General features: G+C 44.6%; 1 protein-coding gene across 1 annotated transcript; it reads right to left on the reverse strand.

Moving 5' to 3' along the window:
• Positions 1–24968, reverse strand: dym (dymeclin). Its single transcript, XM_049737873.2, has 17 exons — positions 24732–24968; positions 23777–23967; positions 23396–23448; positions 23198–23291; positions 22540–22676; positions 21967–22039; positions 20860–20985; positions 20128–20267; positions 16642–16827; positions 16292–16470; positions 15933–16058; positions 15743–15856; positions 15575–15669; positions 13379–13478; positions 7114–7296; positions 4946–5059; positions 1–864 (listed from the first exon to the last, which is right to left on the reverse strand). The coding sequence occupies exons 2-17, from the start codon at positions 23914–23916 to the stop codon at positions 715–717; spliced, it is 2010 nt and encodes a 669-aa protein (XP_049593830.1). The 5' UTR covers positions 23917–23967; positions 24732–24968; the 3' UTR covers positions 1–714.
• Positions 24969–25270: the final 302 nt, after the last annotated feature.

The raw sequence follows: 25270 nt of genomic DNA on the forward strand, positions 1-25270 counted from the left end.
TTTCAACTTCTATCATAATATTTAGACTTTATTCTTGTAATAATCTGGAATTGATTTGAAGAGGTTAATTTAGGTTAAGTACTACTTCTCTGCCATCATATAGCATCTAGACAATTACAATTTTTTATTATGGTGGCGATTCAATAACAGGTTTGTAATATTTACGGCGGGGCTCTTTGTCAATGATGGGCAACACTGGATTCACCAAACAAATTCACCCTGTGTTTTACAAAAATCATTATTTGACTGATCTTGAAATCATCTGTCGTCATTTTTTTTTTTTTTTTGTTCAGTGTGGCCCTAATGCTCCTAAAGTGAACTTATCATTACAAGTGAGCATTTTACTGCATATTCATGAAATGCCAGTGCATCTGTAAATAAGTTAACCTACGTGATGAGTCCTCTGCATGATTAATTAACTTTGTTTTCTTCCAGAAGACACAACCATGGAGATTATTGTCTGTCGCTGGTCTCTATAATGCCCCCCTACAATGGGGAGCTTCAGCATTACATGCGTTGTGGAAGCAGGTCAATCCCCCAAGAAGATTCCCAGCGGAGAAGCCAGAGGACTTGTTTTGGTTTACAATAAATGAGGTTGCGCTGTGACGCTGCTGCAGCGCAAGTTCGAGGCACTTTCCAAAGCAGCGTCCTATAAAAAGCAACACACACACACTTGCACAAAGTGCCAGTTTGTACTGGGAAAGACACTCAGCCTCAACCAGAGTCCATGCTGAAGAGCTCGATGCCGTGCGGGGACCAGTGGAGGCCCACGCCTGAATTGAAGACCAGCGACCACACGTACGGGATGAAGAAGTCCTCGGGCTGGTCCTCCTCCACATACTTAAACTTCAGCTCCGGAAACTTCTAGACAATGAGAGGGATGATTGGAAAAGTGATTAGGATGCACAGAGAGGTGGAATTAGCAAGGAGAAAAATCTCCCTTTTTCAAAACATGGCTAAATACCTTGATCATCACTTTAATACATATATACACATAGTGTGTGTGTTAGTGAAGGTAGCGCGTGCGTCATATTGATTATACAGACACTCATGCATTGCAAGGTAACCTGCTCGGGCCAGGTAGATTTTCACTCAGAGGCCTCTCAGTGATCACTCTTCATGAGCTACTACAGTAGCGGCAGATGTAATTCCACCTGACTCCAAGGTTCAATTGCTTACAGCTTCCCGCAGGGCACGGATCAACTCATGGGTCCGAGGAATGACCTTTTAACTAATGCGGCCACCTCGCCTTTTGACCCGGGCTCATTGACGGGAACTGTTTGCCAAATAAAAGCGGTGGCGTGTGGCTCATCCACGAGGGAAATAAGAGGAAATATCTTTGCTCCATGTGCCTGACCTGTGCTCATAACGAGTAAACACCATCGGGGAGTGTAATAAAATGAAACCAAGCATAGAGCGGTGTCATTTTGCACAACAGTTTGACCTTATTGTTTGAGCCTGCGGCGGCGAGGTGCCGAGTTACATGATTACTCGCTAACAACAGTCAGACTCCCGCTGGTCTCGACTTGTGTGGACCACACTTGTTCATAGACACACACTCGCACACACACACACGCACTGTTGTATTGTATTGTTTACACGGCGGTCCAGACGACAGACAACACTGGCTCAGGTGTGTCAATAAATGTACGTAATGTGTGTGTGTGTGTGTGTGTGTGTGTGCGCGTGCACACACATATAGGCGCACACACACGCACAGACATATATAGTCGACTGAGTGCCATCCTTGTTAACGCTTCAATTATATCTATGACCTCATAAGCGTACAGCACTTGGTGCGGTCTGTAATGTCATGGTGATTATGGCAGAGATTTCGATTAAAAAAAAACGAACTAAATTAAGTAAAAGAATGAAAACGTCAGCAGGATAGTGTTTTTCAGGCTAACGAGAATGGCTGATGTTGAACATTTGATGAGCTGGTGTCTACGAGACAGTTGTCGACACACCAATACTGGTTGGATAATAGCGAGCCTGCATTGTCAACACAACGTGAGTGGGAGGGAGGGAGGGAGGGAGGAGGAGGGGGTGCTTGGGTTTCTGGCATATGGCCTGTGACCCCGGTAGCCCTGGTGTCTGGGTCATTATGATAGCGATAGTGTTGCGCCGAATAGGGACAGGGAGAGCTCAATTGTGCCTTTCATGTGTGCAGACAGCAGACGAGAATGAGGCGCTCCTGTATAATTGATGCCCTTGGTCTATCTACCTGCTGCTTGCTGCGTTTGGCGCTTCTGTTTTTCTGCCTGCATGCTTGACAGAGGCCAGCTACTATTGCTTCATGGATGGACCTAGCAAGACATGTTGGATTTGCCTTTTGACATTGTAGCTATGCTTTCATGTGCAGAATTTAGGTCATATAATCACACTGAGTTTATAGTAAACCTTAGCATGGGCTTACGCAGGCCTACTTTTTTTTTTTTTTTTAACACAAAACATTAACATTTCATCTCAACAGATGAACAAAACCAACCACTAACTGTGCTTTCATCCGCTTGCATAAAAAAAACAACATCTGAACGATGCTAATTTCGATAAACACCAAATCATAAGCTGTCATGGTAACCATTGTGGTGCACGGCGGCAATTTTCATTTTTCATATTTTTCAGTGAGACTAACTGCGAGCACAAAATGGCCACATACATTATCTCAACACAAGAATGTTGCCTCTGGGTTACAGTCGGAACATTATCTCAGCGCCTGGACTGTCTGCACAGCGCCTTCTCTTCTTAATATATCTGCGGCGTCCTGGCAGTCTCGACAGTTGTCTGAGCCCACTTGGCCTGAGTTCCTATCAGTCAGTTGTGGGTCCTAGAGGGTCGTGCCCTCGCCTCTGGACACAAGACTGGCTGGCCTCATGTCTGCACTGGGGAGACGCTGTGTTCCCTTCGCTTCCTTTCTCCTGTGGGAGCATTTCAGCAAACCTAATAAAAGAAACTGCAGACCCAAAGTTTAGTGGTCCTGTGAATGTCAATTATCCCTGATCTACAAATCCTACAATAAAGTTGTTTGTGGCTCATTGCTGTTGACCAAAGAAGGTCGCTGTCCTACACTGGCCCAGGTACTGAGCAAAAGCGGCAAAGCTAACCAGCGCCCCCCTCCTCCTCCCCATCCTCAGGAGCCAGAGAGTCTGTGGGTTATCGCCGCTCAATAAGGCAGATTTCGGTCGGCCTAAACAACACATTCCACAGGCGCTGCCCATGAGAGTCGTTGAAACAACACCCACCCACAAACAACAGTCGTCCCCGAGACCGTCGCCTTTTAACCCTTTCTTTCAGTTTGGACAGACTTAGCATGTGTGTCGTTTTTTTTTTTTTTTTCTCCACGCACTAAGCAAATAGGCGTCTTGTCGTCTTCTGTCAACAGTTTTCCCCTGACAGTTTGTTTTGTCGGTTAGCAATCTGAACAAAAACCATTAATGTCACTGAAATGCCTTTGGGGAACACCATGACAAGTCGGTGTTGAAAGTCGAATACATTTAAGGTTGTTTCCTGTATCTACACAACAGGCACGCAGAAAAATAAACTTCTTCCTAATCTTTCAATGGGCAGAAAGATAAATCTTTGGTGACGTTGCCAACAAGACTCAGAATCTTCTGTTTGGATGCCATACTGATGTCTATGAGAGATTAAATAATTAAGTCAAGACACAAGAATGTTCTTAAGGTTCCTAGATGAATTTCATTTGACCAACATTAAAAATTCGTGTACTGACACTATCTGAGGTAGGAACATTAATCATTACTTATGCAAAAGCAAAGTTGTCGCCTCTTGTCCAAGTCTAATACCAAACTCCGGCCCGAATAAGTTCACAGAAACAAGTGAGGAAGCCTCAAAGTCAACGATATTTGACCCACTTTTAATGATTATCCTTCACAGCTACCTCGTCAGCATTCCCCGCACATTCACTGCCAAGAGCTTTTAGCAGTAATTACCAATTCATTGATGATTCCACACGACATTAATCCAGCCTATGGATTTTCACGCCGAGGGCCCAGTAGCCCAATGAGCTCATCGGGGCAAAGGCATGCGTCAGGTGTGGGAGAGACGTCAGTTTGTTTGCCGCCATCAAATAATGATGGTCCAAATTAGCTTTTCACTTCACGGCGTCCTCTGGACGTACAAAAGGATGACGACGCTCACGCTAAGCAGGACGCATTGATTGGACTACTTTCATCTTGCTACCGTTGGCCGGTTGAAGGTCAACACCAACCACTCATCAATGGAATGAGAAATATCGCCGCCGCAGTATCAATATTTTAGACACCTCCGACAATCAGGTCTCAACGTTCGCCCGGTTTGTGTATACCCCATTTTCGAGCCGTCCACAAGGCTCATTGACGGCCTTGCGTGGAGGTGGCGATGGCAAGGCCCGCGTGCTATCTCCCTCTTCCGTCTTCTGGCAAGACAAATGCCCTGCGGCCGGTATAAAACACAGAACACATGATGAACCATGCAATTAAGAGCTTCGGCGGCGGCGAGGAGCCGAGCTGGGGAAAGACTGGATACATATTTCCTCGCTGATTAATGGCGGAGCTCCGGGAGGGGCAGAGGTTCGCAAACCCCGGTAGGAGTGCTGGGAGTGTTGGGTAACGAGGCGTTGTGGCAGATTTATATCCGCCCCCACCCCTACCGATTCGTATGTGCCCGTGACAAAGTGCCCCCGGCCCACGTCCCATCTCCTTGAAATGTCATTATATGTTCGCAAGGAGCCGGCCAGCAGGGATGGAGGGAAGATGAGCGTTATGGCTAATGAGAATGGGGTTTGGCCTTTTGTCACATGTCCCAATGGCTCTTTCCATCTTACTCCCAGTTCTCCCCTGCCGCAATTCCTTTCCCACCTGTGCACACAACTTTATAGCACCGAGTCGCCCCGGCGGTCCCAACGCATGAATCTTGATTACGAGTTGCTTTTGGGCGCCTGTCTTACCTTCAGCCTGTCTATAGGCAGGGCCTGGGCTCCTTTCATGATCACCTCCTGGACCCTCTCCACCGACAGATCACTGCCGGCCTGCTCTAAGCGCTGGCTGAAGAAGGCAATCACCTAACAACAAAGGTTGCAAAGAAAAAGTAGATGTAAACAAACAAGTGTTTTCATCATAAATGTGCTGTGGCACATACGTGGTGTGAGCTGACATGTAACAAACACTCTGTACTTGCATGGGCTGTAATGAACAAAGTCGGCGCCTTTCACAGCAACAACAAAGCTCTTCCCTTTTTTCTTTGCGGCACACAGGCGCTCGTTTCATGCTTATCTCATTGAAGCTTAATATCAATTGCCAGCCCTGGCTTGGTCTAATCCGAGCATCGTCGCGTCGGGCTCGCAGCAGTAGAGCTCCTATATGATGACGCCAAGTGCAATATGGAGCTTTAATGATGCTTATGGAACCACGCAACAAAGCGGTCTTTTCCTGTGCATCGAGCTAGTCTGATGTCGCTTGATGTAATGTGGAACTTCTAGTTTTTTTCACGCTTGGGAAATTGGGTCCAGGGTCAAAATGTTGCCATCAGAGATTTATTAACTGCATGGGCACTACTGAAAGTACCAAAGACTGCTTCATGCTCGAGCCACACAAACAGTTCAGAAAAATACGTCTCAGCTTCTGATCAGCTCATGTCACGTCATCACCTTATATTTTAAGAAAATAGAAAAATAAATAAATCAAAATTAATTAATTAAAACATTAAAAAACAACACGGGACAGATGTAACTCCCAGCTCCATAATGTGAGAGCACCCCTATCATTTGCACATTATTAGCTCAAGTCCGTGTCAAGCATTTTGGGATTCCAGACTCACCAACGGGCCTACTTGGAATTAACTCGTCTCTGCGTTATGCGATGCCTGACGGGTTTCAGCCCAAACAAGACATCAAGCGCACACTGCGCTTGATGTTTGCAGCACTGCGCTACATTCTCCCCTGGAGATATGGATGATATCCGATAATTAAAAATCTCTGCTTTACCGAGTATTTTTAATACCCCCCCCAAAAAAATAACATTTTTGGCAAACCGATAGTACTAAACACATGCACATGCAGCGTTTCTTCTCTTACAAGCAGAACCCACAAGAGCATTCTGTGCGTCTGCAGCAAAATACTAATCTCCTCATCAGTTCTGAAGGCCTCCCATATGGGGTTAATTTAGAGGAGCAGTTCCCTCAATCCAGCATCACATATGCACGCAGATCTGCAGGCCGAGAGTGGGGAAGACTTTGGAGAATCGCCTCGAGGAAGCTGACTTAACCGAGGGATTCCAGCAAGCATGCTTCCTCATACTTATGGATAACTGCGGTGCCTATGGCCATGTACTATGCAGCAACCCCGCCAATCGCACAAACACACGCACATGGGAGACTGCTCGGCTTCCTTTTCCTTTTTGTACTTGACTCATAAAACCGTGAGTGACAGCTTTGGTTTGCCCCCACCATCTGATTAATAAATATCTGACACTTATTCTGTATACTGCACAACCCTCCTGTTTTCGGGAAAAACATTATTTGTAAATAAAATGTGACTTTTTTCATATGCATTAGGGGGGAAAAAAAATTAAAAATATAAATAAATAAAAAATGTATTGTAAATTAACCAATGAAAATAAGGCATGACTTTTGGACAAAGTCATTGCAAAAAAAAAAAAAAAAGATGGTAGGCCACCTCTAGAAAAGCCAGAATAATTTGAGCAGCAGCATAACAGGAGGATTAAGTAGTATTCAGCACCAGCCCTTCCTGTGTGGCGAGGCTTAAAAAAATTATGATGAACCATCCTACTGTGCTCGTTTCACATTCACGGGTCAATATGACCTGCTCGACATTCATCCTTTGAAAAATGTGGTAACACGATGCAAATTCTATTAAAAGAAAAGAAAGAAAAAAGTCAAACCAGAGGACCTGGAGGGTTAAGTAAAATGCGTTTTTTTTTTTCCTTTTCCCCCCCAACGGGTCAATGTGATATACTACAATGCCCTCCATATTTATTGGGACCTCTGGATAAGTTGTGTTAGAAGCCTTAATTTTTTTTTTATTATTATTATTGCGGAAGCAATCTCTTATAGTGAAAATTGCAGAAATGGTTCATTATACACGGATGGGATACTGACCGTGTCCAGATTTTGCATGATGTCTTGGAACGACGGGTGTGTCCTGAACTGCTCAAAGAGCTCCCGCTTGTAGAGCAGCGCGTACACCAGGTTGGGGTTGTGGTGCAGTGAGTTGCAGAGGCAAGAGTTGATGATCTCCAACATCATGCGGATCACTTCCTCAATCACATTCAAGTCCTGAGCCTGAGGGGGAAGACGGAGGAGGACGACATAAAAGGTTAATTGGCTTCCCACAACACTGGTTTCACATAGAATGGTGTCTTTAAATGATTTCTTACAGAGAGATTAATGTGTGTACTTTGGGGGTCAAATGGGAAAAGAAGACTAAAAGCAAAGCGGAAGCTGTAAAAATGATTTCATGTGCTAAGCTAAATGTCGCTAGGTGGAAAGTATTACAATACATAAAAAAAAAAAAAAAAAACCTGCCTACCAGCAGAAAAAAAAAAAAGATAATGGTAGGCACAAATGCCTTTAACACAGACGTGCTGAGCCCATTTGAACACGCCTATAAACCAAAACAACTGCGCCTAAACTGCATGCCGAGACGTTTACAATTCCAGGGAACTCTGACGAGTGGTCACGCCACAATGTTGTGGGCGTCCATGTTTATGTTCTAGAGAGCCATACCACTCATTTGTTCCATTCTGCTGCAGTTCTTAATGTTTCTCCTATATAGTCATTTTTTATTGATTTAAACTCCAGTTTCACATTACAAAAGCGAATATATTTTCAAAGATTGTTTAATATTCCAGACCACCACCTGCTGCTGCTTTTTTTTTTTCTTCACACGATTAATCAATAACATAATATGTTTAGGTGTATAGCCCAGCCTGAGGCAGCCACCCTTCCGTAACCAACCGGAACATTAATTAGTTTGATTGGACAAACAAAAAACATTCTTATTTGCCTGACTCTACCACAAAATGATTATTTCGAGCTCAGACTATCAATCCATCTGCCCTTCATGGAAAACATGTCTGTTCATCTGGTCGTGTTGATCACGCGTCAACGCCCCAGAAGACCGCCGCCAAGACGAGACGAGATAACAGTTGCCGCCTGCGTGCGCAGCTATTCAACGGTGCGATGACACCATTGTAGACTAAGATCCCGCCATGATGAGGGTGGTTCCCACGCTCCGTATTCATGGAAACAAACTACCTTTAGTGTGTATAGGGGTTGTACAGTGCTGTGGAAAAACTCTTCTCAAATTCTTGCCTTGTTGCCTATTTTGAATGAAGCTACATTCCAATTTTGCTAACAGTTTTAAAATGGTTGGGGCCTCTTGAAAATAATGTTACTGGAAGAACAGAGAAGCCCATAAAAAGCAAGCGGGAAGATGTTAAATATCTATCGGGTCTATCGAGCGGTAGAGATGTTAAATATCTATACGTAGAGTGCGACGCATTGATCTCCAGCAGGCTGGAGGACGTGCAGGGCAGGCGCGGCAGCGTTCAGCGGCAGACGCGAGGAGGTGAGCGCAATACAAGGGCAGCCAGAGATAATGAGGATTGATCGTGCGTCTGGAAGCAAAGAAGGAAGCGCTCGAGGCTTGACTACGCAGCCCGGCTCTGGTCCGCAGTGGCGGCCCATAATTAGAAAGAACCGAGGGGGAGCTGAAACGGGAGACAGTCGAGAAGAACGAGGTAGCGAGGACTAAAATGGAGAAGCGGATGAAGGGTAGGATTGAGGTGGCGAGTGTGTTTTGTTCTCTTGCGGCAGCTTAATGAGATTGGCCGGGCAAGAAAAAAAAAAAAAAATGCCACGCTAGGGAATTCAGGTCAGAGGAAAATAGGCTAGCTAGACGTCTGCCTGGCCCCATGTGTGCATGTGTGTGTGTGTGTGTGTCAAGTGGATGAGATTAAGAGGTCTGCTTGAAACCCAGACAGGATTTAAATATCTTAACTCCTCATTTCTTGGTGCTCCTGGCTTTTGTGCTTGTTTTCCCCCCAAATTTGAATCCCCCAGACAGCCTAAAATAAAAACACCTCACACACACGCCTGCTGTGTGTGTTTGTGTGCGACTTCCTTGCCTCGCCTCCCCGCGATGTTGAGTCACAAACCGCTCCTGCTGCTATTTAATGCCTCCCCACACCCAGGAACACAGGGCTCGGACGTGAGCTGTATCATTATTCTGCCCCATTTGCACAAAAATGACAGGAGGCTTGCTGCGAGTCTCCCTGACTAGCACAAAAAGTGCGCGTGTGTGTGTGCGCAGGTGCGTATGACCTCCGCTATACGTCTGACAAGGTCGATCACGGGTCGTGCGGCGCCACTAAACATCATACTCGTGTCGATTTTACTGCTTTTCTGCAAGCATTAGCTTGTGTGGAAGCGCTTAAAGGCAGCGGGCGTGTAACTCCCTGTTCAAGTGGGTGCCGGCATCATTAAACCAGTAGCTTAGCGATTCCCTGGCTGCTCACCGCAGGCTGTTGCAAGGCAGACAAAGCGGACCAGCCTATCGGGAAGCGGCACCGACAAAGAAAGGAACACGGTGACAGACTCTCAATTTAACTCGCTTGAAAAGCAGATTTTTAGCCGATGTATTTTTTCAGAGCACTTTGAAAGAATTTGGAACTTTACAGTCATCGTTGAAGCTGGTTATTGTTTGTCAAAAGTCAATCTTATGTTTGATCTCATGAGATGTCACGGATGATGGCAACTGTGTGACTAACTGAACAGGAAGTCAGACAGACATGGGAAATGCGTGTCGATGAGCACAAAAACACATTATTGGTTCATGTCAAGATCTCAAGTCCAGTTTAAAACCAAAACAACAAAGAGACAAATTCAATCCATCCCTGCTCAAAACACGTCGGAATGAGTGAAAAACAGGGTCAGAGTGACTTGTACTTGTCAAATGAACATGGGGGAAGATTCATATTGTGATTGGGAGGAGGGAAAACAATTAAAAGATGGATGTTGCAAATGGAGCAGAAAAAAAAAACACACACACACCATGCAGACAAAAATGAGCATAGGTCAGAGTGACTTAGCAGCCCCAACAGCTCTGTGTGTCTCTTTCTGTCTGTCTATCATGTCTTTGGGGACTTTTTAAAATAGGTCATTGTCTGACCTGCATTTATGCCGCTACGGCCGAGACATAATCGTGCCATTTTTTTGCCAGGCGACTTTTCACACATAAGGTCTCTGCCTGGGGTTTGTTTTGGAAAAACATGGGAATGTCATAGTCAGAAATGGAATTAAATGATTTCAAAAACGGTCGCCATTAGTATGAAGATAATGTTCCAACTATCATTAAGCAAAAGGTAAAAAGAAGCTTTCTTTCTTTCCAAATGGATAGTGTTGCAGAAAAGTTTGAGGAAAATTGGCTGGGGATTTTGCTGACAGTTTATGGAACAAGGAGCTACCCATTGTGCTCCTATTACTTTTTTTGGCAATCACAAGTGACTCAAGGCTATCTTCGCGTGGGTAGCTAGGAAACAAGACTTAATCAAGTGCCAAATTACTTGACGAGGAAGCGAGAGTCATTTGTTTATTACGCTATGTGTCCTTGGGCTGGACTATTACCCCTCGACGTGAAGCTCAGCGCTACAAAGCCGATGAATGTCTCTAGTCTAGGCTATTAAAAAGAGATCACAGTTTGTGACTCAACTGCCGCACGTAAACACTGACAGGGTGGTCCTGGAAGCCGGCTCGCTGCGTGTTCCTTCGTATGGCTGTCTGCGTGTGTCTTTTCCCAGAAAGGCAGTAAGAATAACAGTAAACAGACAAACAGACAAACAGACAGAAGCACCATTAGCACGACCGCTGGCCGGGAGTGTAAACAGTGACATACAACACAGCACACACAATCACAGCTTTTAACGTTCGCAGCACGTCATTGTGAATAATTCAAACTAAAGCCGAGAGAGACGGAGGGTGGTGGTGGTGGTAATGGGGGGGAGGAGGGGTGGGGGTGTTCAGCCAGACCGGGGTGCCTTTGGGTGTCCCCCGGGGCTTCAAGGGGCCCATCGCCCGTCGCTCTTGCCTGGCTGACACTAACCAGACACAGCAGCGTAAACAACACGTTCGCGGATGAGGATATAGGATGGGGGGGGGGGGGGAGAGAAGACGACATCAAGAGAAATAAAAATGGAGGGAAAAGACTGGCGACGGAGGAAAACGACAGATGTTTGTACTCCACTATTTTTTTTGGTCTCATAACCTCCCCCCCTTCCAGTCTCTCCCCTTGTAAAGAAACCTATTACATGTCCAGGCAATCCCACATTAAACAAACATTAGTTCTCTCTGCAGGGCCAGACTCCGCCAAATGACATTGTTTCCAGATGCCCCGTCTCCATCAGCCCCTCACCCCAACCCCCTCCTCCCCCACTGCAGCAAAACGCTCTCCTCCAGCCGACTTCTCTATATGGATGCTTTCCCATTACATATGTGGTTGATGGCTCGAAATGACTCAAACAAACACACCTGCTAATGTTAGCTCACCTTATACGTGGTGGCGCTGTACTTCAAAGCAATCCGACAAAGTGCAAAATTTAACACCTGAGCCTCTTTCTGTCGGTAGAAACTGACACTGTTGCGCTGACATCGCCTAACGGTTAATTATCTAAATGGGGGCAAGTTGCAAATGCTGCGCAAACACGGCCGTGTCCTACTTGCTGTCTAAAAGGCACATACGGATAAATCTGGGCGCTACATACGCCTCGGAGGTGCCAATTTACTGGGGATGCAGTGTGAAAGCTGTTCATGTCAGAGCGATGATGAATGGCTTCAACCAATGAGCAACCAGGTACTTTCGCAGACTGTGTTGAGTAATTACAGTAGTCGTATCTCATTTAATTTCCTCGTTCCATTGTAAACAACATATTTATACCATTATTTCCAAGCAAATGTCCTCATGTAATTGTTAATGAGTCAACTACTTAGCCCGGGGGCTGCGTGCTCTACTCTGCTACACTCTGTATTTATTAATTGCCTCCCAGCTTCAACCGGTTGCCAACAAGCTTGCTTATCACAAAATAATTCACACTTATTTGCTGTTTTGACTATCAAGTACTTACACAAATGGTGTAAGAAAGTCACACTTACAGTAAATATGTGGATAAAAAAAATGAATTGGCGTGTGCCTGTTTGAGAGGCGTGACAACATATTCAAAATAGAGCATTGCGTGATATTTGTAAATTCCAAATCAAACACTAAACCAAAAAATTATCTTGAATAAATATCCAGTTGGCACGACAACAAAAAAAAGTTTCCAAATTACAATTTTGCAACAAGAAAATGCATGCCAATGAGAAAGGTTCCATTTCCTTCCGGCAAAACGCATCTGGACTCAGCTTGTTTACTATTAAGAGGCGATAAAGTTGAACTAAGAGTGTGTGACTGTGCGCGTGGGTGGGTGGGCAAACAATACATCACGGTCCCTTTTTCCTGGCAAACGTCAATAAGAGTAAAATGTAACTTATAGAGCCCCGGCAGACATGGGAACCAATGTCACATTGAGTTAGTATAGTCTAAAGTCAAGCACAACAGCGCTATCACAGATGCTGACCAGTTCTCTGACCCAGACTGGATGTCACACGCTATTCAAGTACAGGAAGAAGAAAAAAATAAAACCCAGTGCTAAGATTCCCATGAACGACCATAGAGAAAAAAAATCATCAGGGTGCCCTTGAGCAACAGACCAACTGTCTTTGGATAATAAGCTGCGGTGTGCCGATGTTAACAGTCTGACCTTCCGCTGAGTGCCGCTAGTTATTTGTTGTTGTCGCTGCCGTTAGTGTCGGCACGGATGCACGCCGCTTGCACATGACAGATAGGTATCTCTACTCATACATTATTATTATATACATATATAAAGTATGCGCTTACATAAAACAGAGCCCTGGAGGAAAGGAAGCAAAACCTCAAAACATATCTGGATAATTGCCTTTTAGATAGAATCTTCATGAGGGCACTGATGTGTTTGCAAAGGGGGTCTCATCAGACGGCCGCTGTATGCTTGAAGGAGCACTCACATGCACTCATGTCCCCCCCCCCCCCCCCCCCCAACACCTGAGGGCATCCTCAGACATGTCGCATAGAAACACACACAAACACACTTAAGAGAAGGTCTATGCAAATCTAATATGACAGCCAGACTCAGACGTAGACAGACAAACCTGAAGGCAGAGGTGTGTGTGAGCATCGATACAAAGCACAGCCATAGGTTAGCTGACAATTTTGTTCTCTTTTTTTTTTTTTCCCCTCATGTGTGGCTTCTGTATTTGTACCAAAGCACGTGCATGTGCGTGTAATACTCACATAGTCAGGCAAGACCATGTTGTCACCCTGTCTGCGTCTCAGACTCTGCGTTGCCTGTTCCAACACCTTGTTGTGCTTCTTGGAAAGCAAAGCAAATAGACTGCAGGAGACACACAAACAAAGTACACACAAGGGGAAGCAGAAGGCGTGAGTGCAGCGATGACAAATACCATTCACAATCACGGCAGCATTGTATTTATTTCTTCATTTTGTTTCCTTTTCCATATGTACTCTTAAGGTTGCGGCAACTCTTTGCTTCATAATGCTTCCACTTGAAGGAGATGCTAACAGCGTTGCGCTAAAGCCTTGTCACACACAATCGATAGTGTTCAGTCTCAGAAAAGTAACACACCTCCACATATGTGCGGTGACAACCCCATTTGGAATTAAATTGCTATCTTGATTTATGAGCTTGAATGGTTTTGGGAGCAATCCCATTTTACCGGGATATCAAATCAAATTTCCCCATTAAAAATAATTGAAATGCTATCAATCCGTCCTCACAAGTCAAGGTACAACTGTAACAAAATATTAAAGATCTGCTCGGGATTAATTGAACTGTTCAACACACTGCGTTCTACTAAAATGGAGGACAGGTTGGTGGCTACACCTCATCATCTGTCACCACCGGGACAAAAAATAAAAATTCCACATGGGCACCCCTAATTAAATAAAACTGAGACATTTGAGCAGCTTTGTCCGCGCTTCCGTTGGACTTGTCGTACCATTAGGATGTCCGAGCTCCAGCTGGGAGCCGGGTGCACAATAACCCAGTGTGTGACAGTCGCTCATGGAAACGAGCGAAATGGGCGGACTTCCACGTGGCCGCTCCGTGGTACCCATCAGTCATGAGGGCGAAAGTAACGACAGAACGCTTCACTGTGCAATGTATCCATGTCTCAACAGGCTTTTTGTTGTGTTTCTGTGCACATATAGGCTCTAAAGCACAAACTGGGTATCTATTGTACACAAATACTATTATTGACTATTCTTATATACTGTGATGGGATTATGTGTGACATTTACAGCTCAATGGTGAAGAAAATTGGTAAATTTGCATTGTATCGTTCCATTTATTTTTATTCACGCGTTTAAGGTCGGTTGGTCTTGGTGGAGGCCAGTGGCTGACCCAAGTTGCTGTTAAATTTTCCTTGGGTACAAATACAGATGGAATTTAAAATGGCACGTTTGGAAAACACATTTTCATCAGCCTGTTGGGTGAGATCAATTTCCCCATGAATGCCAATAAGGTTATTTTTACGGCGGATGGAAATGTGCTGCTTGGTGCATTGATGACTCACAACCAAAGTGTGTGGACAAGAGAGCACCAAGTGAATGACTGTGCCGAGAGACAGAAAGAGAGAGACTGTGGAAGTGATTTAATGCGGCGAGGGAACCGCGTAATGGGAGAATGTGTTATCTGGGGCAAACGAGGATGAACAGTAAATAAAAGGAAATGGTGGCGCTGGGTGTGCTGTCGGCAAGAAATTCAAGAGATGGTTTGTAAATAAACAATGGCCGCCATGGTGCTTGTCTGGGACTCCATCAAAAGGAAGCCGGAGTCAACGGTTCTAAGTGTCTACGTGGCCGTTTGGAAATTCCGGCCAGGAAATCCCCTTTTATCTAGCTAGACAGTCCATTTAGTCCGTCGTGGTTATCACTGCGGCAACTAGCAGGACGCCATGGCAAGACTGAGGATGTCCGCGGACGGTTTCTTCCTCTCAAAAAAAAGGCTTAGTCACAGAGTATGCAGCAGGACAGATAAGAGGATGCTGCTGCGTGCGTGCGTGTATGTCTGCAAGGGGTGGGGGTGGAGGGGGGCTCTTTCCTGCGCGGTCGGAAGTTGACTATCAGAAGTGAATAGCTTGGCGTGCGTGTGTTCTCACAAATCTTCTCTGGATGTTACGTAATGTTATCCGCGGAACAACGTCGCAGCGCGAACTAAATATTTTATATTTTCTTCTTTCCCTGCACGCACGCACGCACCCACACATCCTGCAAATTCACAGTGGCGCGAGATGTTTTGTGCTGACTCAGCATCAATTATTCAAATGACATGGCTGCTCTGGATATTTGCGTTTTATTGTATTTGTATTTATATTTTATTCATTTGTTGTGTTTGCTAAATGAAATGTGTTTTATAAATGAAGAGGAAATTAATTTGAATATTAATTGCATCATATTCATCGAGCCTACCTGATGATACGCTGGGCGGCGTACTGGTGGAGACATCGGAACTGGGCCGACATGTTTGCAAGCGCAGCCAGACAGTTGGTGTGGAGGTATTTGTCCTACAGGAGAAAGTAATGAGTTTTTTTTCACCACTACTTGGACTCTCGTTTACTGACAAAACCCAGGCTTTACCCTCGTGCGGGTCATGTTGAACTGGATGGTGCGGATCACCACCAGGATGAGCAAGCTGCCCAGGGAGATCTCAGTCAATGACCTCTCTGAGTACCAAGTGACATTTTTCAAGACCTGCGCCGACAGCAAAGAGAAACATGGTGAACAAGTTCGTGCTTCAAGGGTGCGTGCAATCGCACGTGCGACCCACCACTTCGTGAACAGAGCGGTTGAAGGCGTCGTCTTCCGTGAGGATGAGGAGGATGATGAGCGCCATGTAGACATGGTGAGAGTTCCTTTCCTCCACGTGGTAAAGGATCTCCAGGATGGGCAAGACCTAGGGAACAGAATTTTTTTTTTTAAAAACTAAAAATTGACCTTTTCTCCTGTTGCTAACCAAAACATCAGCACATATAAAGTCCTACACACCAACTCACCCAGTCTGCCTCACCTTTCGTCCATTTTATTCAGTTTTAAGATCCAGTTTAAAATTACAGGTTAACAACATTAATGCCTCCCCCTGCCAGATGTCTCACCCCATCTGCAGTTGAGTAAATAAATGCCACCTACCAGATTGTCCATGTCTGTTCTGGAGAGCATGTAGGTCCTCATGTTGGCGTTTTGGTGGAGCAATGTGTAGAGCAGCAACGTGGCCTGGTCAGAGCACTGTTGCTCGCACAGCGCCGTGTACAGGCTGTTGAAATTGATCTGGAACGTGTGCGTTTGCTCCACCGGAACGGATGATGTGTCTACACGAGCCAGAGACAGAAATGAGAAAATTGTAACACCACCTTCTGGTACTGGTTGCATGAATGCCCTTAATTACTTCAAGTCCAACACTGTATTTAAAAGTTGGCTAAAAACGTAAAACATATAAAAAGTGTCCCTTCATTTTACTTTGGAAATTACCCCCCCATCACCTTGTGTGTTCCTGAAGCAAGTAATAGCCTGCCGGTAAGGGTTGGGCCAGTCGGGTCCATCAGTCAGGTTGGCCAGAACCAGCAATAACAGAAGGCTCTGGTTGGACAATGGTAAGGGGTTGTGCTGCAGATCCACCCCAACTTTGCTGACAGCTCCGCCCAAAGTGAAGACGTTCCATAAACCACCTGAACACATTCAAATGGAGCGTTACAAATACTGTGCAGTGAGTGGAACCTCTCTCAAAAATATGGACTCAAATAGACATAAATAGCAGAATAACGTTGGTCAAGGCTGAAATGTATTCATCATGCGACTAGAAATGGTGGCAAAACCAAGAAACCTTGGTTTTAATTACGTAAGGCAGGCCTACCAAATTGAGACAATAGTACATACAATTCAAACACCCAATAGTCATAAAGCTCCTAGCTCTGGAATAAAGTTGCAAAACGTGGCACTCGTAGGAGGGACGCTTTATTTGGTAAGCCTTGCTGGCCAACAGGCTGTAAATTGTGGCGGTGTTGCACAATAAATCAAAGGTGCGGCTAATATTCAGTCATATCTCTCTAATCTATAGATTACAAGTGCCAAGCTTGCTGCATAATACAGTCAGGCTGATTTACGCTTGATGAGAGAATGAATGCAAAGGGAAATGAGCCGCCAGACTTGATGCAATCAAGAGCAGAACGGGCACAATGGAATCGCCGCTGACCCTTTGCGCCGCCCGCGATGTCAAACAACATACGGCGCCAGAGAACAAAAACTACTGAAGCAACTGGAGACTTTTTTTTTGTACTGGTGGTGGGGGATGTGTTGGGTTTCTCGAGTGAAGTGCCGGTGCGCTCAGGCGTCATGAGAAGCATGAGCATCGAGGCACACGGATGACCGCCCTCTGGCTCCTGGACGTCTAGCCACAGGGTAGCTGCGATGATGCAAGCGTAAAGCCAGTCGGGTTGGGGTTCCGATCGCCAGCCTGATAGTTGGAGCCAAGTAGACATGTTGCCATCTAGTGGTGAAGGTTAAAAGGGCAGGGTCATTTTTTTTTTTTTTTTTTTTAGCTGACTGTGTAAACTGCCTGTTAACGTCAGTGTTCTGTATATATAAAACAACACTGACGTGGAATGTTGGGTGACATGAAGCAGACTACCTTTTACTAGGTGGTATCAGAACCGTGATCAGGCCCGTGTGTCACGGTATGCTTCTGTGCCAATATCACACTTGGGTGTAAAAAGCATCTAAATGCCGGTTCTTTTGTTTATAGCTGCAGTGTTTAAATTTTGCGGGATCTGCCTGTCACATTTCTTGTTTTAAAAGGGACATGGAACAGAAAAGCCCCATTTGGCGTTGGCAAGCCAATTTCATTTGCAGTCTGGACACAGAGGGGTGAACGTCTGTGTTGGATCGGGTCGCCAGATATCGGCAAGAACAGGCCTTAGCTCCACCCACCCGTCGTTGTCATGGAAACAAAAGTGTTCTCTGCATGAAAGCAAGAGAAAAAGGCCATCTTGACCCGATTTGGCAATTATTGCATTCTATATTGGTCAAAATTGCAAGTAATCATGTAATAATTCTCTCTGACAAATTTCCAACTGGATTTTGGTCTTGGACAAATTGACATGCATAATAGTGAAATTCATTTTCTCTTGCTATATTTTTGCAACTATGGGCCAAAAATTGAAGTGGTCGTTGAATGTGCGTGTGTAAGTCCGGTGAGGAAGTTAGATGACTTCACCACACGGCAAAAAAATGTTCACATTCACACAGCTGTGCATACACAGCGACTTTCTGAGAGAAAACAAAATCTCAAGAGAGACGGCGCCAACCTGTGACGCAGCCTTGTTCAAGGAATCACTGGCACCAGAGTGACTGGCCCAACTGTGTCACCCAAGCCAGTCAGGCTGCCACATTTCCTGCACTCACACACACATTCACTGAGCTTTATTCTACCTTAGCCGTGGCTATTTGTTTTTATCCCTAAATAACCGCTGTGACTGCTCCGCCTGTGGCCAGTCGCCCAGTCCGGGGGTATAAAGGAGGAAAGGGAAGTGAAAAGCAAGGAATGGAAAAGGTCACACACGGACACAGAGCCCGGCGCACCGAAACATGAACCTGGTTTAAAGCACTTCCAAATTCCTACCTAGGGAATTGTTCCAACGGAGAACCTCACATGCGGTCAGCTTAGACTCAGCACTTAGGTTCGGCTTGTTCTCGCTTACTTAAAACCCAGAAATGTATTTTGTTGAATATGTATGTAATTATTTCTTTTGTTTTTCCACTTTAATGTTTATCATGTATCAGACGTATTCTCTGGTTGAGCCACTCACAGCGGCAACGACTGAAAACAAGCATTTTCTATAACCGCCAATGAATCTTCAGTAGTTTGACCCCAGAATTACAGTAATTGATCAACTCTGGAGGGTTTACAAACTCAAGTGGCCTTTTAAAGGTCATGCCACAGCATTTCAATAGAGTCAAGTCACATGCCGGTGGAACTCGTCAGTCTGATCAACCAGATCATTTCATTCCCAGGGCACTGACCCGGTCACAACTGGACTGTTCTGATTGTCTTAAAACAGTGGTCCGCATCCTTTTTCCCCCGCCAGGGACCTCTTCATGGTAGCATCGATTTTTTTGTTACATTCAGAGTTCTTGCAATGAATGCTCAGCAGTTTTGTACCATTATAGACTGGTGGAACTCTTTTCTTTGAGCGGCTTTTGTATTGGATCTGATTAGAGATTAGAGTGCATCAGTAAAGATGAAAGAAGACAGACCAGAGGCTCAGGATGTTTCTGGTGCTGGTCAAACAAGATGCCAACACTGTGTTCTGATAATCTCACACATATGAGAAGATAGTGTGTTCAAAGACACACATTTTCCCATGATGCATACAGAGCAGCAGAGAAAAGAAAAATACTTTTCAGAAAAGCTCCTACAGCGGCACATAAAAACAGGGCCTAAATGTGTATAAAAAAAAAAAAAAAATCCCCTTTAGCAGTTTTTGCTTTAAAAGCGTTCCGCTGTTGCAGTTACAAACATCTTTTTCCACATGGAAATGGAATGTGCACGCTTCACGAGACGGGAGACATAAAACAAGCGCTGTCTCCTCGCGGCGGCTGTATGAGTCGCCCTGTGTCTTTGTTGATGTGCGTGTGTGTACAAGGGAGGCGGCTGCAGACAGACGGGCTCTGGGGGATTACGGAAGAGGACAGGGCACCATAACTCATCATCATGGCCACTGACACACACACACACATAGACAACACAAGCCAGCGAATGCCGATGCCTCGGCGGACGTAATCTGTCGCGCAAAGAATGCTAATCTGTAGATGGAACCCGTGGGCGCACGTGACAGACACGTATGTGGCATGCAACAATGCTGGCCAATAAATGATGTTCTAATCCAAATGATGACTAAATCTCAGTGAAGGTGTGCAATTTGGTGAAAGCAGATGTTGGTGTGTTTTTTTTTTTGTGGGTGTGTTCTTACTTGCCACACCAGATGCCAGGCCGTAAAGCAGGCCACCCTCCGCTTTGGGCTCAAAGATGTGCGTCGCCGGGGGCGGACATTTTTCCTGCCTGATGAAGTTATAGAGCAGCGTCTTCACCAAGCGACTCGTCAGTGACAAACTGGAGGGAAAGGAAAAGTACACACTCTTTGCTTATCAATATGTAAATATTTACAACAGTCCATTGATATTTTTGCACGACATCGGGTGCTCGGGGCGACTTTTGCTTGTATAACTTGGGCGCGGGAGTTTTTAGGACAGAAAAGAAGCAGGAATTTGGGTCGGAAACTAATGGAATGAATGTCATCACTCAAAATTCAGACTTGGCACTCGTCCCCCAGACGGCGAGGGAAGGGTCATGGCGGAGACGGCGGGGCGATGGCCGCTTGGACGTTTCCCTGTTTTGAACACCGTAGCCGAATAACACATAAAGACATTGTTTGTGATGAAATTGTCTGGCAGCGCAAGATTGAACGAGATCCAAAATGCTTGGTGTCATTGACAGAATGTTGAAGGCCAACTCCGGGAACAAAAGCGAGAAATTTTGCACAACTTAAAGGAGACACTTTGCAATTCTAGCTCGAGGGAAGGTGTGATGCAGTACAAATGTCCAAATAACGGCTGCGACTGCTAATTTCTTTTTCCCCCATTTTGTTTTCCATCACTTCTTCAGTGTCGACAAAGTATTCCAGAAACCACGTGTGTGAGCTCACCATCGTCCCTGCATGACATGTCGGTAGATCAAACTATCTCTGAGGATGTCCTTGCAGAACAGCTGGTAGGAGAAGAACACCAGTAGGGTGGTGACAGCTTCAAAAAGGATGCTGTAGGTGATATCACTGCACAGACAACACAAGACCACGATGGCGTGAACATCAGATATTGTCAATGGACCAGTCGGGACACCTCTTAAAATTGGAATAATAGAAAGTGAAAATCCCAGAAATAAATCAGATACAAACAGGGATAATCATTTGGCTTTACTTGGAAACAACTGGGACTCGCCAGTAATGTCAAAAGGCATCAACGGAAAAACTGCAAACACAATGACGACTGGTGACATTTCTCTTGTACAAATTAATCCCCAATAATAAGAAAAAGAAAACAAGTTTTCTTCCAAGGCGACGATCAAAGCGAGAGAAGTGTGTAACCACGAAGGAATGACTCCATCTGCACCACGAGCACGTACTAAGGAGGAAACGGGCCGAAAGCCACAAAGCGGTGGAGAGGGTGGGGCGGGGTGGGGAGGGCCGCAATGGAACAGGGTGAGTTTGGAGGCCGGGAACAATGAATAATATGCTGGAATGTCAATGCGTTTATGTAAGCGCAGAGGATTGAATTATGGCTGTGGACAGAAAGGAGGAAAGGATGTCTTCCATTATGACAAATTCTCTCGACGCAAACACACCTCTTAAGCAATTACCGGTATTTCTCCAATCAATCAATCAGGAGTTGGACCTCCATCTAACCAAGACATTTTGGACAACTGTGTGCTTCCGAGGCAGAACGGCGATATAATGGGTACTGCATCTGCCTCACAGTCAAGAGATTCCCGGTTCGAATCTTGGCTGCGTAAGTGACATACTCCGCGAGGGTCGCAAATGTTTCATCTGTTTTAAAGTCGGTTCTGCAAAATGTCAGACAAGTGATATTATTAAATAGCTGCGTGGGAACAGTAGGGGCATTGTGAGTGTCCCGGTCACCATAACTGTCTTTTTTTTTTCCTCCAACAGTCTGAGCACATCTTGACCTTTTCAAAATGTGTGTTACATTCATGGCACACACATTTACAGTCACACACACAAACTAGAAGTACTTACAGCAGAGGTACTTCAACGATCAGGTGCACTAGGTTGGATAAGAGCTCCTCGAGGAGGTCCTCGTGGCTCGCTCCTAGAAGAGACGAGGAGAGGTGTTAAAAGCGCTTTTTTTATTCTGCCTGTAAAAGCTGACATTTTCCACCTTTGTTCTGTATTGTATCGAATCAAGGCCACAGAAACAGAATGGTTGACCTGACTATTTTCCAGCTTTCAAGGTAGCATCAGAGACGTCGCCTCAAGTTTAAGAGATGGGACAAAGTATTTTTCTTTTTCTTTCACTTTTACCTACCTTTTTGTGCTAACCTTAAGCGGAAAGGAATTGTTATTCTTACCACAGAATGGAATTGAATAAGTCAAAATATTATTTGTTCACATCACTAACTTAGAGTACTTCATGAGAAACCGCAGTCATCAACAAAGAACTTTCCTAACTTTCCTGAATGCAGAATAAGTCACTTATTATGTCAGATTGTTTCCTCGCTTTCCATGCCCCCTTGACAACAACTTCCTGCCCTAAACCACATCCGTGTGCATGGGTATGCACGGGAGATCGAGTTGTCAGACATCGCTCACCTCCACAGGAGCCTGGCGCCCTCTCCTGGTAGCTAAACTGCAAGTGCAGGTCCTGCTCGCTCATCTCCCGGATGAACACCTTGAGCAGGCAGCGGATCATGAAGAGAGCGTTGTGGGCCTGCCAGATGAACAGTTGACTGTAGAGGAAGGAATAAAATCACATTAAAATACATTTGGGATCTTGATAAGGATGGTAAAATATTATGCAAAAAAATGGTTATTCATTATTAAACGCAAATTTGTACATTTCCTGGTTCATTCTACTTTATTCTTATAGATTCCTGTTTGTGCCTATGAAATAATTTCTAACTGAACATTTGTGGATTTTTTTTATTTATTTATAACAATTTAAACAAAAATTGCGCAACATGACAAGACCAAAATCCAGTGAGCATAAAATAATGAACTCTTTTCATTGACTTTTTGCGATCAATCATGTATTTGCATTTACATCATCACGTATTTAATCCCAAAAAAATCTCCATTTTGTGGACTGAAACACAACATAAATCTGGTGATACTTTCATCCAAATCAAATAATTCTAACCGACATCGAGTTGATGACGCAGAGCTTGCTCATCCTGCTTTTGATTAACTGTCATCTTAGACACGTTAACAAGAAACAGTGATGACGACCATAAAAGCTTCCCACACTCACTCTTGACATTCTGTGGAGATTTTCAGCTCTTTTGTCCGTCCCAGGAAGATTTTAACCAGTGCGCCAAAATTTCCAGTTCTGGGATTGTTTTCAACTGAAAACAGAGGGAAAAAAAACATTACACAGGGCTCAGCACATAATACAATTTTCCATGTGCCTGATGCAATATTGATCAATTTATTAAGAAGGATGCCATACTGAGGAGCTTGGCCAGCGGTAACACAGCCTCTTCCAGCAACTTGGAGTCTCCACTGTTTGAAACAGAAAAACAGTACACAATTATCATACAAGTCTACTACATTTTTTGCTCATCTATATTGATAGAAAGGCTTCCATTTTTTTCCTTCATCAATCTGCCATGACACTTATCGCAATTGTGCCTTTGGAAGTACAAAAATAAAAAAGTTAAAGGAACTAAACACAAACTAGTCTGTTTCTTAATGCACAACCAGGTTGTATAAACCTAAGTAATCATTACTCAAGTGATGGGCGGTTTAGCAAATATCCTGGAGTACTATGGAGGATCCAGGATGGGACTTAACGACTTGAGACAATAGACCAGACTTTGGTGTCCAGTACCTGCTGGTGGGACTGATGACAGTAAAGGAGATGAGCTGGTTCCAGAAGGGGTCATTCTCTGATATGGACTCGGTGCCCACGAGAGCCTTTAGGCTGGGGTTGTTGGGCAGGTCACTGAGCTGGCTGGTGTTAGCTCCCATCTCCAGACTCAGTGCTGCCTCACTGCTTGTTCGTGGGGCATATGGCAACACCTTTGGAGACAAAAGGGCTTGGAATGTGACAAAGGCCACTTATATGGTTCAAATATTCCACACATTAAAACTCAAATAGGCACTCATGCAGTATTTTCTTTTGCATCAATGCACCAGAAAACAAGGATGCAAAAACATCAAAATGTATGAGGTGAAAAATGTGCAGGTAGTTTTAGCTGACTTTAGGCAGGAGGACTAAGAGTAGTAAATTGTATTTCACATGCAGACAAAAAATATTTACATTCGTTAAGGGTTTTTCAGTTAACCTCAGGTGACTTAGACGCGGATTACACCGTACACCGGTCATCAGATAGTTGCAGGGCACAGACATACAAACAAGCGTTCGCACTCACTTATGGACAATTTAGAGTACTTCAACCAACGTGTGTGGATGCATTGTAAAAGGAAATCCACGCACATGGGGATATGGAAACTTCACACAAGGTGGCCGAGTTTCGAACCGCTAACCACTTGGTCACCGCACTTGCCATTATAAATGTGCATATGTACATAAAAATTGATGGATGTATAGTTACAACAATAAGATCCCTTAATATCCGTATAGAGTTGAGAGTCCCTTATTTAGCATGACGTCGGTTTGTCTAATCCAGGAAGTGCAATAAAGCTAATTGACGCGATACTGTCGTTGTGACTGGGACATGGCAAAGATACTCTAAATACGACTAAATAACTAGCAAATTTGAGTTGTTACTATGACAGCTAACGCTAGCCGCTAGTCGCCATCAGCTGACCACTTAGCTTACCTGTCACAAACGCTTCTCGTCGCTCCTGTGGCTCTCTTCGCTCGTGGGACAGCGAAATAAACCCGCCCACTGTTACGCCAGGTAAAACTAGAGTGTATTATCCAGGCGTAGGGTGAAAACGTACACGCTTCTAATGCTGAGGAATTACAATGAAGGCGGTAAGTTTTACTCTACATAGACACTCACATACTCCATCGCCTCCATGTTTTCCACGTTGCGGACCCCTTGCGTGATGACGTCAGGAACACAAGTTCACTTGCGTCATGACGTCAAATACGGACGTTATCAGAATGATAAATTCTTTGAGAATTTTGTATTGACATGACATTACTTAACTAAAATGCCTGATTTAATATAATTTTGCTTTAAAAAATTACGTTGGGGTTCTGTCTTGACTTATTTAAATTACTTGCTTTTCTTCATTTCCTCCACAATTAAATCTAAACAGTTTTTTAATTTAAATTACTTGCTTTTCTTCATTTCCTCCACAATTAAATCTAAACAGTTTTTTTAAATAGTCCAAAATACTATTTTAGACA

Source organism: Syngnathus scovelli, chromosome 13 (genome assembly GCF_024217435.2).
Source record: "Syngnathus scovelli strain Florida chromosome 13, RoL_Ssco_1.2, whole genome shotgun sequence".
Classification (NCBI taxonomy): Eukaryota; Metazoa; Chordata; class Actinopteri; order Syngnathiformes; family Syngnathidae; genus Syngnathus; species Syngnathus scovelli.

Bases quoted from the DNA above. Each gene is read 5' to 3' on its own strand.
- dym (XM_049737873.2), bottom strand. From the start codon at position 23,916: ATGGGAGCTAACACCAGCCAGCTCAGTGACCTGCCCAACAACCCCAGC. The intron at 23,449-23,776 runs GTACTGGACACC...TGTTTCAAACAG, and splicing joins GTCATCAGTCCCACCAGCAG to TGGAGACTCCAAGTTGCTGG. The intron at 16,059-16,291 runs GTAGGTGGCATT...TCTGTTCCCTAG, and splicing joins GAACAGACATGGACAATCTG to GTCTTGCCCATCCTGGAGAT.